Source organism: Electrophorus electricus, chromosome 17 (genome assembly GCF_041902795.1).
Source record: "Electrophorus electricus isolate QZ-2024a chromosome 17, ASM4190279v1, whole genome shotgun sequence".
Classification (NCBI taxonomy): domain Eukaryota; kingdom Metazoa; phylum Chordata; class Actinopteri; order Gymnotiformes; family Gymnotidae; genus Electrophorus; species Electrophorus electricus.
This window is the reverse complement of record NC_137513.1, coordinates 20360507-20378168: the sequence shown is the minus strand read 5'-3', so window position 1 is coordinate 20378168 and position 17662 is coordinate 20360507. Positions and strand designations below refer to the sequence as shown.

The window sequence follows — 17662 nt, the reverse complement described above, 5'->3', positions numbered from 1 at the left end:
TTATTACAAGCCTGTTACTCACCATTCTGTACTTTATTTCAATTAGCAAGTATCAGTTGAATTCCAAATATGAGTTACATACACTGATGCAGGAGTTTATACTTGTACCCAGTGTCACCAGTATATTTTGAAATAAAAATAAAACATTTACTAAATAATAAGCCGTGAGAAGTTTCAGATAATTCTATTTCAAATATAAAGTACATATACATTACTCACTCAATCTAAAATACAATAATCAAAATATTTTTCTATAACTAATTTTACAAAATAAAAGAAACATATGCCACTAAAACACACTTTTCTTCAATGTACAGCATTCAAAGAGTCAGGAAATGAGTGGACTTAACCAGCTGGAAAGAGAAATAGAACATGTTTGCAGAGAGTTTGCAGAGGACATCCAGCACGGAGGCTCTGCTCTGCTCTGGCTGCAGGCCACTCCACAGCCAAGCCGGATGAGGTGCAGGCTACACCAGCGGAAAAGCTCCAGAGGGAGAGTCATTCTTCTTCCAGCTGCTGATGAGTTTCACTCATGCACACATGCAAATGTGCAAACATACACACATAACACAACACACACACACACACACACATGCTCAGGCACATACACAAGTTCTCTGTACTTTCTTTATGTTGGGAACAGACGAAGTCTACAGAACCAGCCTCACTGGAGCTTTGGGGGATCCTGGTTTTTCTTTCATCTTCTGGTCTGTTAATGCAGATTTTGCAGCTAAATTACATTCAGTAGCCACAGAGTAATCACAGTCAGAGTGAATAAGCCAGCAGGTAAGTAGCAAGGTCACACAGGTGGAGAGGGGAAGGTGGGCTTACTCTGATGGCACAGGTAGGGCCGCTGTACCCTGGACCACAGTGGCAGAAGTTAGGCAGCACACACCTTCCACCATGGAGACACCTGGACTTGCAGATGGCTGTGCCAGTTACGTAACACATTAGTAACACCACAGTAACAATACCACTGTGCTCACTACTATACTAGATCAATGAAGACGGAAACATGTCAATCGGGACAATGTGGGTGGAGTGAGAGGAGTTTACAAGTGGCGGGGCAAGACACTTTGTTGCACCAATACATGAATACAATGAGCTTTGTGTTTACTTAATCAATCTTAAAAGGAAAATAAAAGAGGTCAAATATTCTCATCCTGGGATTAACAAAACCAACACAACAACAAATGGCAGAGCAATTTTAGCAGTTTTTATCTGTGTGTGGTGTATATACGTGTATTGCAGGGCAGCATGTGGTGCAGGGCAGCTGCACAGTGACTAAGGCCGATATTGTTTGGACTCACGAGTCTGGCACTGGAAGCCCTCCCAGCCTGCAGGACACTGGCAGGTGTTGGGACCCAAACACTCGCCTCCATTTTTACACTTTTGCAAACACACCGCTACACATGGAACACACATTACAACATTACACGTTTCTTAGTAAACCTTCATCATCAAACATCATCAAACACAGACACAAGATTTTTTAAATATTGCTCCAAGTAACTGAATCCTGAATTGTAAGTATTACATTTTTCAAACATCAACCATTTTATAAAAAAGACCCAAGCATAATAAAACAGGAGTATGCTAATTTATGTAAATTTAAGTACTGTCATATCCTGGGTACAGTCAGGAAAGCGCAAGTTCACTCACGGATGTTGCAAATCTTCCCATGCCAACCAGAGACACACGAACAAGTGCTGGGTCCCACACACTTTCCTTTGTTCATGCACATGGGATCACACACACCTAAACAAACATAGGCTTTTACAAGTAGTTCCAATATGACATATGTAACATTAAAAACTGTAAAAGAAAGTATACAATTCCTTTGGCTTGCAGACAACCACACTCCAGAAAAAAAAAGCCAGTGCAGAGTTTGACATTTAATGTTAATTGAAGCCACTAAGTAAATATGAAACCCACTCTTTTGACATCTCTTTCCAGTATAGCCTTCTGGACAGGAACACACGTTATTTCTCATGCACTGTCCACGGTTTTTGCAGGGAGGGCTGCAGACAGCTACAACACACAGAACATAGGGCACATCAGTCTACTCACACTGCCCTAAAGCCCCCTCAGAACCCAGAACACTCCATCTAGTCCATGATGCTCTCTGAACAGCAATGCTCCCACAAGCCTGCTAAAGTATGAATTATGAAATATTTTTTAAAATGTTAACTATTATAGAAAGTTTAGACCTTATCTCAGTCGCAATTACTGACAATCAAGGCTTGCAAAAAGGTGTCAGTACTGCACCTATCTGACACTGTGACCCATAGAAGCCAGTGGGGCAGGCACAGACGCCGGGTTTGATGCAGGTGCCGCCGTTTAGACACACAGGCTTACAGTCCGCTAAAAGGGGAACAGAGAATCCCAAACAAATATAGGATAGGGACAGAGAGAGGGTCAAAATGAAAAGGTCAACACATCTTAGCATAAAGAAAAAGCCACAATCGCAAACCCAGCCTGAAGACATAAAGCAGGCACCTGAGTTACACGTTGGTCCAAACCAGCCAGGTTTGCACTCGCACACATCCGGGGACACACACACACCGCCATTCTCACAGTGCCTGTTACACACCACTGCAGACACAAGCAATAAATGCAGTCAATATACATTACCAACACCCGAGAAAGTGAAGAGAGGATGACGTGGCAACATGACTTGCTCAGTAATTACTGACTGTTACCCCCAATAAAAATTAACCTGAATCTTGTGTTGTGGGTTTAAAGAGCATGCTCACTAATTTCACACCGTGGGCCCACATAACCATAGGGGCAGGTACACAGGTTTCTGGCCAAACAGCTGCCAGCGTTTTGACATGGAGGATTACAGTTAGCTGAAAGACAAGGCAGAGGACACATTTTAACCCAGATTAAGCTCAGGTCCCACCAACTTGAGGAGGAAGGGGAGAAAGTGTGGAGCTCACCTTCCTCACAGGTTGGCCCGCTGTATCCTACAGGGCACTTGCACACGTTGGGCTTCACACACTTCCCTCTGTTCTTGCAGTCAGGACGACAGACGGCTGATAGAACAAAAAGACTCAGATCATGGTTCCAGGGTGGTGGTGGGGGGTGCATGGGAAGTGTAGACGTTTAGGGTAAAAGCTCCTATACATAGGTTAGTGGGTGGAATGTGCATGTCACCTATGTGGCAGTTATAGCCAGTGTATCCTTCTTTGCAGGTGCAGGTGTTAGGCAGCGTGCACTCCATGTTCTGACCACATGGATAACGACACAGCGCTGTACACACAACACAACTACCACTTAAAACAACAAAGTGAGCCTAAAAGCCTCACACTGAATAACACCGAAAACTAGTTGACCCATAGCCTATAGCATTAAAACAGTACAGACCATCACTGATGAAGCGATAGCATTAGAGGGAGGAGCTCACCTTTACAGGTGATGCCATTGCCCTGGTAACCATAGGGACAGGGACCACACTTGAAGTGTCCTGTGGGAGTGAGCTCACAAGGCACCCCGTAGAAGCAGATGGAGCCTGCGCAGGTCCTGTTGCCCCCGACGACCACATCCTCCGGGTCATGCTCATGTGGCTGCAGGTCGGCACCCAGAGGAGCTACAGGCTCAGCGGTTTGGTCAACACTGGAGACAGAGGCCTTTCTGTCGAGAACTGATGATCTCATCCTGCTGGATGGAAGCCTCTCGGCTCGAGCAGGGGGCTCAGCGGGTTTCCGGGAGGAAGAGGAAATGACATCAGGGCTATCCCTTTCCCTGGTGCCTGGTGTCTGCCCTGTAAAAGACTGAAGGTCAGAGGGCCGAGCTTGAGGAATTGAACAAATGCTGGCATCATCTTCCTGCTTTCTGAACGTTGAAGTTGATGACACGCTGATGATACGGCACATGCTACTTTCCACCACCACATCATCAGTTACTGTCAAACCATCTCCACTCACTGGATGCTGATCTTGAAGCGCAGGTTTGGCCATTGCCATGGAGACCTGCAGGGCAGGGACCGCAGATGTACCCAACAGATATGAACCTGCTCTCAAAACACTGGACGCCTGGATAGCATGGGCGTCTGGAGCATGGACTCTGAGCTACCAAGGAAGCAGACACAGGAGAAACTAACAATGCAGGGCAAGAAAACTAATGTCAGAATGAATACAGAAAGACTTGGTGAGCCTTAATCTACTAAAGATCTTGATTTCTGGTTGTACTAAAACGACCCATCATTTTAAATGAATTGGCAAATTTGCAACAGTATATTTTTACACACAACATGACAAAATGCATTACTTTCTACAAACTAATTACAACATTCCTTCTAGTATTGAGCTGCAATCTCCTGCTTCCATTCTTTTATCTGTAGTGTAGAGTAACAAGTCTACCTGGAGCACGGCTGGGTTTGGTGGGTGTGAGCTTAACTCTCCCACGCCACTCGACTGCCGAGTCTTCACCCACATCGAGCAATGCTTTGCCTTTCAACACGTGATGAGTGGGCACTGTTAGTTCACACTCTTTTAAATGAAAATGCATGCAAATCTAGAGTTTGAACAATGTGAGTTGGTGGTCATAAACATCTGTTACTTGTTACACTCATGGCTCTACTGCAAAAATCAAAAAGCCTTGCCTTACTGGCTTGTAAATTCTATGTCCATCTTTCCACCTAATATTGCTTTAGTAATAATGCCAATAATAACATCAGTAGTTTCAGGACACAAGACATCATTTTGCTAAACTAATGTTTTGACACATACACGGTCCTTTTTCATTCTGTATCAGCAGGCTTCAGTGAGCTTAATCTACTCATTAGGAGAGGGGGCGCTGAAAGGAGGCGTGGACTCACAGCTCCTCCCATCCCCACTAAGGTGGGCGGGGCAGGGCGCACATTCAAATGACCCTGGTGTGTTTTTACAGGCCACTCCAGGAAAACATGGAGACAGCAGGCACTCGTCAATGTCCTCCTCGCATCTCGCACCTGCAGGGCACACGACATCAAATGGACTAAAACGTTATTCATAAATGATAATAGAGAGCTGAGAGCTGCAACTAACAGCTACATAAAGACATAAAAAAAATACTGCGGTTAATAGTCATGTAGGCAAAGCAACAATTTACCAGTCCAGCCGGCTGCACAGCGACAGGTGAAGGAGTTTAGCCCGTCCACGCAGGCCCCCTTCCGGCAGGGGTTTGGTCTGCAGTCATCCACGTCAACCTCACACCTCTCACCCTCAAAACCGTCGGGGCAGGAACACAAGTACTCACCGCTGCCCGGGGGGAAGTTAATATTGGTAACACAAGAGGCCCCGTGCTGGCAGTCACATTGACGAACTGAGACCTGGAAAACGCGTGGTGAAAGTATTTACATGCACTATAAAGACATATGTTTAAAGCTAGATATCAGAGAAACATTAGATGTAAAAACATTAGAATGATAGAAACATAAGATGAGCTATATGTTAGCATGTTAGGTAAGTATCAGTACGTTCACATTTTAGGAAGCAAATTGGCACCCTCTAGTGGTCATGACAGACACAAAAATATGCGTCAGACATGCCAATATCTTGAGATAAACACTAACAAAAAGGACACGATATTTGTAATATCTGAATTTCTGAAAAACCAAACGGCTTCCCTCAGCCATTCTTATGTTCGCCTACACAGCTGAGCATCGCTCACCTCCACGACAGCCCGCCTCTCTGCATTACAGTCATCCGCCACAGCCAGTCCGAAGCTCACCGGCGAGGACGACAGGGCCTTCCAGATGAGCAGGCCAGCAGGTGAGAGAAACGCCTCTCTGGGACCAGACAGCAGCGTGAACAGAACTGTAGAGCCTTCTGGGTCAGCAGCTACAAACTGGTACACGAAGTTTTCCCCATAAAACGTCTGCAGTTTGGTTTGCTCTGAATGGAACACTGGAGGCTTGTTTTCTGGAACATCGGGATACGATCAGAAAGCAAAACATTAGCGTGTACATCCGTGATTTTGCTTACACTACTAGACACAGACCAGGCCAAAGGGCTTAATGCGCAAACTTCCCTTCTTAAATTGGTGTAAATATTTACATGAATTCTTTCACGGGGGGGGGCTTTGGGGATGTGTGTTCACTCAACAGATGAATCCACAGGCATCATCGCTACCATCACTAGGCTTTACTCATGGGTGGTCCCTCCACACATAAAGAAGCAGAACTATGTGTCCGTTGGGACAGAGCATGTGGAGGGCTTACTCTCAGCGACGGACCAGGTGTGCGTAGACAGAGCAGGGCGACAGGTGAGGCAGGGACTGCTGGGACTTCGCTCGTCCTTAACGTAACACTGGCCATCGATCTCACAGCTGCCGTTCTGAGGTGTCGGAGCATACATAACCCAAGCACACACAAATTACTGCAGAGTCTGCAAATACAATCAAGTAATGGCTCAGCAAAGAAATCATTTGTCTTCACTTACTGAAAACCACTTTACAGGCATATTGCAGCTGCAATGTTGGTGATGCTGGACTTCAGCAATAAAAGTGATGAGGAGTGAGAACAATCAGAGTGCTGTCAGACTGATCCCAGCAGGACTGGGGTCTGGATGGCAGCAGAAGTACAAAGGGCTAAATTGTTTCCAGTGGGTTCCTCAAAAATGCAACCATCAGGCCCTGTTGGCGAAGGAGCCATTCTGTCCGAATGCTTCATTATCTCACACGTCAAGATGAATGGGAGTGAAGCCCATAGTCTTGCTAAAGAGCGTTTGAAGCGTTTAAAAAGCGTTTGAAGCTTGTAGGCGATCTCTGATCAGGGTGTTCAGGACCTAAAGTGTGTTTACGAGTGTTTGTGCAGGTGAACATTGCCCCTTTGATGATGTCTGCATAACCTTGCTAAACATGCTGTCTGTTGTAAAAGTTCCTGTTAGTCATAACAGGAATTTCTGTCCTTTTCTCTGCGTGTTATCCGTCTGAACATTATTAATATAAATCATGTTCTAATCTGTCTGTAAAGACTTAATTATATAGTCATTCGACTGTAAGTACCATCATTCTGTGGCACATTTCCAGCACTGGAATTTAACTCAGCTTCGAACAGGAAGCAAGCGAGAAGAAGGGCCGCGGTGCACGGCACACACCTTCAGAGCGCAGCGAACAGCAGTGCTGAGCACACACTCCTGACACGCTCCGTCGAACAGTGTGAACACCTTGGCATTGCTGAAGCTGTAGCCATCGTTGGACACCTGCACGGAACAGACGGACCAGGACCTGATTGGCTGACGGCAACGAGAACAGAAGCCCGGCCCCCGAACACGCTTGCAACACTGCCTCACCTTGATTTGCCATCGAGTGACTGGAGGGGGTGAGGCTTGAGCAGACTGAATGTCTTCTGCTGGCAGCTGACAATCTAACACAGAGGAGCTGAGGAACAAGGCAGGGCTCATCACAGACGCTCCCAGCGACCACTCACCGTCCACTATCTGTGCAAGGAAACAGCCCACGATAAGAGCACACACACGCATAAGGGTACACACACATTTTCTGAAGCAGTGTCTTCAAATTGATTTCAAAATATCTGGCTGTTTTTGCTGTACTTTGCATTAATTTTTGGAAAGATTTTAAAGGATGAGCTGACTGGGATGTTACAAGAGCACATTTGACAGACTAAACAGAGTGTGGATACAGACAGACTTGATATAGTCATGCTAGACATCATCAGCGAGGATGCAGACAGACTGGATACAGACAGACTGTGTACAGGTAGACTGGATACAGACAGAGTGGATACAGACAGAGTGTGTACAGGTAGACTGGATACAGACAGACTGGATACAGACAGACTGTGTACAGGTAGACTGGATACAGACAGAGTGGACACAGATAGACTGTGTACAGGTAGACTGGATACAGAGAGTGGAGGTCTTCACCTTCTCCTTCATAAATTCACATTTCAGCTCCCTGGAGTTGGTGAAAGCCTGTCCGAGGACACGGATGTTGGTGCAGAGGCTCTGTCGAACGTCACACAGCTCTCCAGGTTCCAAAGCGCTGATCTCTGGGGTCTGATCTGAACAGTCAAAATGCAGCAGACACATTCTACAGAGCACATTAGGGCCTCCCTGAAATAGGCAACGACAGTGGGCAGTGGTAGCTCAGTGGTTACGGTAATTCACTTGGAAACGGAAGGTTGCCAGTTCAAGTCCCATTGCTGCCAAGTTACTGCTCTTGAGCCCCTGAGCATAACCTTTAACCCTCAACTGCTCAAAGTTGTACTCAGCCATAATTGTAAGTTGCTTTGGATAAAAGCATCAACTAAATGCCGTACATGCTGTCTCAGTTAACTGCTATGAGTCTGAAAATATATAATGTGGTATTAATATTTAGCATTTCTAATCATAACAATGTACAATATACTGTTTACTGTAGGAAATTATACTGTTTGAAATGACTGGCTGACTTTCCTTTAATACACAACATTACACTATGGTTGTGACCTCGTTTTATGGCTCCAGATGCTCACCAGACGCTTGGCTGCAGTCATATGTGCTGAACCCAGGGAAGCACATGCATCCGCTCTCGGTGCACTGGCCGTTACCACTGCAGGAGCTCGGGCACCTGAGGAAAGCCAGCGTTTCCCGGGTCTCCTTCCTGCTCCCCACCTCCTCTGCCAGCCTCCTCTCACACTCGTTCTCCAGGAGGGGCAGGGTGGCACCCAGCCATGCCGCCTCGTCCTTTAGCTGCTGGTCCGCCACGCACATGTCAAGCGCGTGCTCCAGCACCTCACCCAGCAGACGCCGGCAGGCCAGCCCGACCGTGGAGTTCCGCAGGGCCCCCTCGCAGAGCTGCTGGGCGGCCGCCTCCGTCAGGCCGGACTCAGTGGGCCAGGTCGGTGCCGGTGCCTCGGGCTTGCTGGACACAGCGTGGTCCTCTGGGAAGTAATAGGCAAAGCTCTCCAGGTCTGAGTGGCTTAGACTCTGGAAGGCAGGGGATTGTCCATGCCCCTGGTGCCTGCTTACAGAGTGGACAATCCGGGTGTCGGTGTCTGCTCCCCAAGCGGACTGGCTGGGCCTGTCTGGATGGAGAGAAGAGTCTGGGAAGCTGATGTAATCTGCTGTGACGTCCAGAGAGGGGATGATGGAAGGAGCGCGAAGGCAGGCCGTGTGCGAGCAGGAGGAGGAGCTAGAGGGAGGGCGGGCTCTAGGTCTTGATAGGCCTGGCTCCTGACCACAGTGGCAGTAAGGGGGCATGCTTGCCGTGCTCTCATAGGCTGGGAGTTTGTCAAAAATACTGCTGCTTGGTGCTAATCTAGCAAAGGAGAAAAAAATTTTGTCATTTATATACATTTGGCCCTGAATGGGATAAAAAATTAATCATTCATGATGTGGTAAAGTACAATTTTAAGCTACTTGTTTGAAAATATATGTATTATTAACATACATGCATACATATATACACATACACACACACACGCACATATACACATATATATATATATATATACGTGCAATATTTTAATGTGGTACTATGTCTTACACATTGTATAAGATGCACTGCTCCTACACTTTCGGCTGAGTTTTTATCATTCAATTAACATAATGGAATAAGGGGAGCTGGCTTCATGGTTAATGAAAAGTCCTACCTCCAGGCGTTAATGAAAGAAGCACTGTCCTGCACAGCTTTGCCACCCTCTCTATGGTAGTCATTGAGCGGCTGACCATCGAAAGTTCCACACAGGCCCTCAGTGTGGCCCCAATCTGAACCAGGGGCCGTCATGCTCAGACTCATGCCCCACTCCGCTACATCTGCCCTCACAAATGCCCCTGAGGAGAAGCTCACCTGCAAAGAACAGAGCACGTGCCCTCTGACCGATGGGAACTCAGCAACGAGAACCCTGTTTCCACAAAGGTAACAAGCCATTGTTCAAGTCTGGCTCTTTAAACAAACCAGTAAAGTGAGCAAGTGTCTGCTTTTTCCACCAGACACAACCCACATGTTATATTTCTTCATGCAATGTAACAGTTAGAAGAGAACTAGTCGCCCCCTCATATCTTTGCATACACTCTAGCCAAATGGCAGACCTAAGATTGAAGACAGCAGAGTTGGTGCTAACATCCGGTCTGAAGGTAAGTCCTCGTCGTAGAACGCAGCCTAGGTCTTTTTTTTCCGACTCACCGTGACTTTGCGGCCCTGATAGGACTCTGTGATGCGCATGTTGCTCTTCTCCTGACCTCTGCTCCTGACCGAGAGGCGAGGCTTCGTCTCTCCGGCCAACCCGTCGCACATGTCAAAGGTGATGACGTGGCCGGCGTCTCTGGCTGCGAAGCCGCAAGCGCAGGACGTGGGGTGAGGGGTCGTGCTGGCACACTCCCGCTGGCGCACGTGCACCTCGAGCGGCCAGGCCTGGCTCCGGTATAGCACGAAGGTGCCGATCTGGAGATTATCGTACCTCCTGGGAACAAGGACATGAGGGAAAGGCATGTGGTCTGTGCTTCCTGCACCTTCTTCTACTCTGACGCTACTGTGATGATGCATGAAAAGGAACAAGCTAGTCATTGCAAAGATGGATTTTACCGCACCTGCCGTCAAACGTGATGATGTGTGGATCAGTGAAGGAATAACAGTAACCAGCTGGGATGTCCTTTACGGTTATCTGGTGAAAAAAGAAGCACACAAAAATGCACAGCAAGTAAACAAAGAAAGAGAGGCACTTCTATATACAGTATATATTACACACACACACACACACACACACACACACACACACACACAAAGCAGTAATGATTGCTTTTTGTCTACCTGCACACTTTGGGGTGTGTATCCATTCCAGAGGAAGTTGCTGCTGACTATAGGTTGGACATAAATCTCAGTGCTTCTGTCTCCATCGGTGATGATGTCGGTCACTGGGCGGTAACGAAGCATCACTCGGCTACACACTCCGTCACGGCAAGGAGATGACACCTGAAACAGTGCCACCTCACAGGCTGACAGAAGCAGGTCAGGACCCAAAGTCTCCTCACCTGAGCACAGAGAAGCCTTTTAGCAACACATGGCTATGGAGGACGATGTCCTAGTGCTGACCAGCCATATGAATTATTTACTTGTTAAAAACTGTATGAATGATGATAAGACTCAGAGAGAAACACTTATAAGAAGTCATACACTGATGAATGAATGAATGGATAATTGCATGAATGACCAACTACAAAGTAAATTTACTATAGTTTCCTGGAAGATGCCCATATCTGCAGTACATAGAAACTGATTTAATAAGAATTCTGACATAAGAGTTCTTTCAAAAAGATCACTAGGAATAGAACAGAAAAACACTGCAGTTACAGTAGATGACGGTAGACCAGTGTGTATCTGTGTCAGTTACAGTAGATGACGGTAGACCAGTGTGTATCTGTGTCAGTTACAGTAGATGACGGTAGACCAGTGTGTATCTGTGTCAGTTACAGTAGATGACGGTAGACCAGTGTATATCTGTACCTTGGCTCCTGGTGCTGAGCTGTAACTGAAGGGAGCATGTGTGTAGAAGGCAGGGCAAGGGAACAGTGCTCTCCACCAGCAGCTCATACTGCTTCCCATCCTCTGAGACAGAGGCGAGCTCAGGCCGTAGCTATGGTCCAAGCACACAACAAAGTTAGGATGTTACATGCTGGGATTTGTAGTCCAACCAGACAACAAAGCGAGGACATTGCATGGTGGGATTTATAGTCCAACTGCACAAGGGATCATGTCAAGGCAGGATGGCCATGAACATACTCGAATCCCTGCAAAGAAGTCGCTGCTCTCCACTGTGACACTTTGCAGGTCTGGAACATCTAGAAAGAAACTGGAGCAACTGCAGTAGATCTGGAGAGACAGAGAGAGAGAGAGAGAGAGAGAGAGAGAGAGAGAGAGAGAGAAAGAGAAAGAGAGAGTGAGAAGAAGAGAGAGAAAGATGGGTGACTGTCACGGGACCCCCCCAAGTATGGCCTGCCGCATGCAGGGGGGGTTCACTCTTGTTTGTGGCCACAACCCCGTGAGGGCACACACCTGTACGGGGTTAATTGTTAGTGTTTGTTAGGCTATTTAAACCCCTGTCTGTGTGTCCCCTCACTGTTGTTCATTGTTTCTCAGAGTCAGAGCATATGTTAGTATCCATGTTTGTCTAGCCTGTGTTTATGTCACAATCTTTATCGTTAGTGTTAAGTGTGTTTATGTTCACTGTTAATGTTATGTGTGACTGCCACCATTGTCTATTACGTGTTGTGCCATTAAATGTTTTGCAAAGTCAAGGGAGTCTGTGCGTCCTGTTCCATGCCCTGCGGCACTCGGGCCATCACAGTGACTATGTTCATATATGAGAAATTTGCTTAAATAACACAAGTGCAATTTGTAGATTATTTTTTATGTAAACTGGCAGCTTCAATAAGTTTGCAATGAGTCTCATATGGGTCCACATATATAAATGAATGTTATTAATGTTTTCACATCATATGGCACATAGAGTGCATTTATGCTACAAACTGTTTTTGCATACTCATATGTAGCCCATTAATACAAAACAAGTCTTTTGACTTTTGAAAACTGACTGCATGAAGTGGTTACCCTGTCTCCAAGACGCAGATTGATCCCATCCAGCTCGATGAGGGCGGAGCTCTGTAAGGTGGTCTCACGTCTGAGCTCCTCCCTGCTGTCGTCTGGGGCCAATCGGTACCAGGTCACAACAAAGCCCAGGGAGCTGTTCCCACTGTTGCCGTCAAACACGCACTTCAGGTACACGTTGCCGCCAGACACCTCTGCCGTGATCTCAGGCATGGAAGGGGGAGGGGCCTGCTTATGTGCTAGAACTTAGAAAGATTATGCAGTTATATATTTCTATAATTATAGGTTTATGTAGTTTGGCAATTATACAGTGTGTCAATTAAAGCAGATATATTTAATAGTGCTGCAAATTTGAGGCATGCTTCCCAGGTTTGGATGAAGGCCATGAAGAGCGAGAGTAGAAAAGATTGTTTTGGGATATATCAGGGTATATCTAGTTAGATAAAGCAGTAAAGAACCACTCTCTGTGACCATGGCCCTCAAAGGTGATGGTGGAATCGGGGAGATTTGGTCCATGCGAGGGTGGAGGTGAAGTAAAGATTCCACTGGGCCCATCTCACGTTGCCCTCGCCAACACACAAACACACATGCTGATTTCATTAAGGAAAGGAACATTCCTCAGTCTCATTCTACAGCTGCGTACCTAATTATTTTGGTGCCGGTATGACCGAGACATCCAGGGACAAATGATACCTCAAATGTAAAGCAGGCATACTTCAAAAAGTGTTTCCAAAAGACATTAAATGTGTAAAGTGAATGCACTGAGGCAATGATAATATAGTGTGGAAGTGACACTGGAAGGCGATTATTGTGACTATGATAAAATGACCACAGCGACCATGTTGTTTGGTTTGTTTACCCTTGCAAGTTCCATCTCTGTTGCTGATTCCTGGATCACAGCTTTGTGGTGTGGTGTCTGACATTTCTTTATGTATGTCAGTGGTGTCCGATATTTCTGTTTGTATGTCAGTGGCGTCTGACATTTCTGTTGGATAAAAAGAAATAAATGTGTTCACAACCTTGACCACAGTATTCATGATACCAAGACAGGCATGTTTCTGCTCATGGCTGTGAAGAGTGCGCGTGAACTTGCCCTCAGCGCAGTATGCCATACAGCCCTGCGTTGGCTGCAGCAAGTACACATAGAACCCTCCGCAGTTGCGCACAGACACGGGCAGCCGAAAGAGGCAGCAGTCCTTGCTGGGCCCGTCGAAGAACTGCCAGGTGGCACAAGCCGTTAGCTGCTTAACCTCCAGGGGGAGTGGGAGAGTCTCACCCTCAGCCAGAGAGAGCCAAACTGGAGCTTGAGTTCCACAGTGATTCATCTAGTAAGATCACAGAAATGTTTTCTTTCAAGGCAAGCCATGCTTTGATACTATTGGTACACTGTTACAGGGGCCTCTGAAACTTTCCTGTGAATGTTACAGCAATGACATGTCTGAGCATATATCTACAAAATTGCCGTGTAAAAGAGGCAATACAGTAGCACGGACACTCAGAGTTCAGGCTGCCAACACCCTCTGGGGTTAAATATAGCATCCTATACCATCCTCTGTGCCTGCTGGAATTGTCATGGACTCTAGGTTCAGAGTCAACTTCAAAGCACAGTGCAGTCTGACCCTCTGCCCAGTGTAATGCAAGTTTATGACCATGACACACCAGAAACATTAAATGTATTTTCCCTCTTGACCTAACAGAGGCACATAAATGAGACATGATGGTTCTGAATTTAAGCGGAATTAAGAAAGAGACAAACATAAGCTGTACTGACAAAATAAGCTTTTCAATTCTGATACTTTTTTTTTTAAACAAGAAACGTGAAACCTGACCTAAATAGCTACAATGCACTATAACCTTTTAATCTTTTTTATATGTACCTAAGCTATTAAATGCATTTACCATGTACTCAGTTTACCATACATCCCTGCTGGACCAGATGGCAAAATATGGGTTAAAGTACTAGACACTTGCTTCTGATCTCAGCAGGGGTGAACAGGGCATATTTGCAGTACCTCCACACATTCTGTAGGCATGCGAGCTGGTTTATCAAAGATCTGGAACTGGTACCAGCCAGGTGTCAGTGAGTGGTCACAGATGAGTCTCTCCTGCAGGGCAGACGTGGAGAGCAGCTGGGAACTGAAGCTGGTGCTCCGGTATGGGTCCTGCAGAACAGTATGACCCCCTGGACTACACTCAGGAGGTTCCACTGAGCGTATACACACACACACACACACACACACACACACACACACCAGAAAATAAAAAAAAAAAATAAAAAAAAATATATATATATAAGGTTCCAGACTAACAAAACGTTTTGGACAGAGGTCCTTCATCAGTTATGCAAGTGTACATGTGTCAACGTGTGATCAGTTGTAATGGTAATGATCTATTGCTTTGCCTAGTAGGTTCTCAACAGGTGGACTCTATCCATCAAAGTGGATTCCATAGCTCTGAAACGGTGACATCAGAGGTTTTGCATTAATCAAATATTTAAGACAACAAAACACCCTTGAACATGTTTAAACACATTAACCTGCCTCTTCGAGATGAGTACTCAAAAGTCTGAACAGGTCAGCAGTGCGTCTTCAGGTTCACCACAAGGCAAGTTATGTGGAAAAAGGAATACTGCACAAAGTGTCTAAATAAGTTTTAAAAAGGTAAAGTGAATTCAATCTGTGAATGCGACTTAGTTCTAAAAGCATGTTGGTAGAACATGAGAATGTACAGCTAAAGCTACTCTTTTCAAAGTGAGTACTATGGAGTTGGTAGTGTACAATATGTTAAGTATTATATATTGAGCATTTTACCTGTGAACCGTTGTGTCGTTTCAGAGAATACTATGTCACCACTGACCCCTTTTCTGAGAGATGTCATCTCTGGCATGATCTTCACAGTAAACCGTCGTCAACATCATGCCATTTACCCCTAAAACCTTCATCACTTTCACCATCGTCATCAACTGGGTACCCATTTCTAATACCCATTTTCAACAGCCCATCAACCTGTGGAGTGGTTACTTGGATATACGTAATCTACATATGTGGAGGTGCCTAATGTTGCAATGGCTACAGAAATGTTAACACAAACCAGAAGCACTTATTTTTCTGACACACCACAGCGTGATGTATCAGGAATTCCTGAGTCAGTTAGTCTATGGGATATGTCCCTGAGAAAGGCAACGGATGATCCAACTCAAAGAGGCACAGAAGAGAGCAAACAATCAAACAACATTCTTTTACGAGGATGAAAAGACTCACATTGAGCAAGTTGGCATTTAAGAGGGTTCTCTACAGATTCATCAAAAAACTGTGCGTTGCCACTCTGTGCAGGGTCATGGGAAAACAGTTTTAACAGATCCTGAGACCATGAATTTAGAAAAATATTTAAACATGGTTGAAGGCACATGTTCCCCTAAATTAGAGACAACTGTTTTGAATACTCCACGCCAATCCAGCCAGGTCAAAGCTCAGATACAAGCTGACAAGCTCAAAGAGACTCCACCTCATAAAAGCTACTCTGATAACACATAATGAGCCCAACACCTCAGCCTCAACCTCCAGGGACATATCGGGCCCTTCAATCTCCACTACCCAAAGCAGGGCTGAACCTCAAATAGAACCTAGAGATTGGTCAGCAAGTTATTCAGGCTGCAAAGTGTCCCTTCAGGTACCAGCTGCTAAAACGTGTGACTGTGAGTAAACAAAACATTCCATAAAAAGGGTCCAGAAATTCCAAGGAAGGCACAGCCAGGTGAAATCAAGGTGAAATCAGAATTTTCCCATGTCCTAATGAGATCTCCACACCGATCACAATTTGGAAGCGGGAGGAGAAAGGAGATAATGAGGAATGCTCAACACGGGCAGGAGTAGGCATCTCGGGTCACTAAGCACGGACTGGACCAGAACGTCTGAGACCAGTATTCCCTGGAGAATTACCTCACTACAGTGACGAGGGACAGAAAGGAACCCACAATATTTAAAAACAAGATAAAATAAAAACAAGCACTGTTATCTTCTGTTGCCCTCTGAGTTCAAATGACAACACTGAAGCATGCTCTTCATTAGAAGATCTGAGGGAGAAAAACCCTCGAAAATCCAGGACAACATATTGACTATTTACACCTTTGACCTGAGCGAATCTGCATCTTAAAGTAAGACCCATAGAAAGGCTGTAAATGTAAGTAATGCAAGAGCCCTGTTTTCACAGAGGATGATACAGAACATTTATTTCAGTACTTATGTCGATGAAAGTGTGAATAGAAAGTAGACTTTAATAACAAGTTCAGGTTCATATCTTACAGCTAAGAAAATTAGTAATGTACCAAGTGGAGTACGAGCGCATGACCTGTTTGTGCAAACAACTGACGATTTTGATATGATTAGCTTTAGCCTACAATGAAAGCCCTTGTCAAAATGTGAAAAGTGCACATGGTTTCAGTTTATTATTTAACGATAAAAGTAACCATCATGCTTACCTGCTTCGGATTTGTCGGCGGTGTAAAGTATGGCAGTCAGGTAAAGACATTCCAGACCAAAATTCAGATTCATTGTTCTTCGTCCTTAGGTTCTGCAAAATGTTTAACGCGTGGCTAAATGTGGTTTTCAAAGAACTCAAATACTATTAACCAACTATAGGGAACGAATAAGAAAAAGAAATGGGAAAAAGTGTTATAAATAGTAAATTCTAATGCAAAGTCTTTAATGAAGTCCAACACAGCTCTGTAGGACAGACGTTCGTTCGGAGACATTCACAGTTCTTGAGCATCCGAGCTGCAGGCGCCCTCAAATCACCGTTGCTGAGTTGTTAATAGCTGTATCACATTCAACCAGTACAGTATAAATCTTCGTAATATAACTATTTAATAAAAAAAATTGACAATGCCGAATGGGCCTATCGATATTTCGCTAAAGTCGATAGACATTAACACACACACACACCACTGACTAAAGAAACCCTATGGCTACTCATCCATTTAAAGGTAGAAAAAAAAATCACTATCTAATTACACTAGAAGCCATGCTATTTATAGGATTTATTAAGATACTATACAAATTAGTCATTGTATAGTAATCTAGTGACACGACAGGCAAGTAATCTATCACGGATATTTTCTTGAAACGAGCTAGGG

The 17662-nt window shown here is 45.2% G+C and overlaps 1 protein-coding gene across 3 annotated transcripts; it reads right to left on the bottom strand.

Annotated features, from left to right (window-relative positions):
- Positions 1-14: 14 nt before the first annotated feature.
- Positions 15-17650, bottom strand: vwde (von Willebrand factor D and EGF domains). Of its 3 annotated transcripts, XM_081700408.1 has the most exons (32): positions 17009-17650; positions 14544-14737; positions 13625-13856; positions 13391-13516; positions 12535-12776; positions 11707-11796; positions 11431-11560; positions 10738-10958; positions 10518-10591; positions 10114-10390; positions 9581-9777; positions 8462-9246; positions 7872-8008; positions 7278-7424; positions 7083-7187; positions 6206-6320; positions 5656-5906; positions 5095-5314; positions 4823-4954; positions 4365-4454; positions 3930-4073; positions 3410-3766; positions 3160-3255; positions 2943-3038; positions 2757-2852; positions 2500-2595; positions 2269-2364; positions 1936-2031; positions 1663-1758; positions 1311-1406; positions 832-929; positions 15-709 (listed from the first exon to the last, which is right to left on the bottom strand). In XM_081700408.1, exons 1-32 carry the CDS (start codon positions 17079-17081, stop codon positions 698-700), a joined length of 5217 nt encoding a protein of 1738 aa, XP_081556534.1. In that variant the 5' UTR covers positions 17082-17650; the 3' UTR covers positions 15-697. The 3 variants fall into 3 exon arrangements, with proteins under 3 accessions (XP_081556534.1, XP_081556535.1, XP_026881427.3); XM_081700409.1 differs by lacking the exon at positions 3160-3255; XM_027025626.3 differs by lacking the exon at positions 17009-17650 and having other exon boundaries at positions 14599-14729.
- Between the last annotated feature and the right edge of the window lie 12 nt (positions 17651-17662).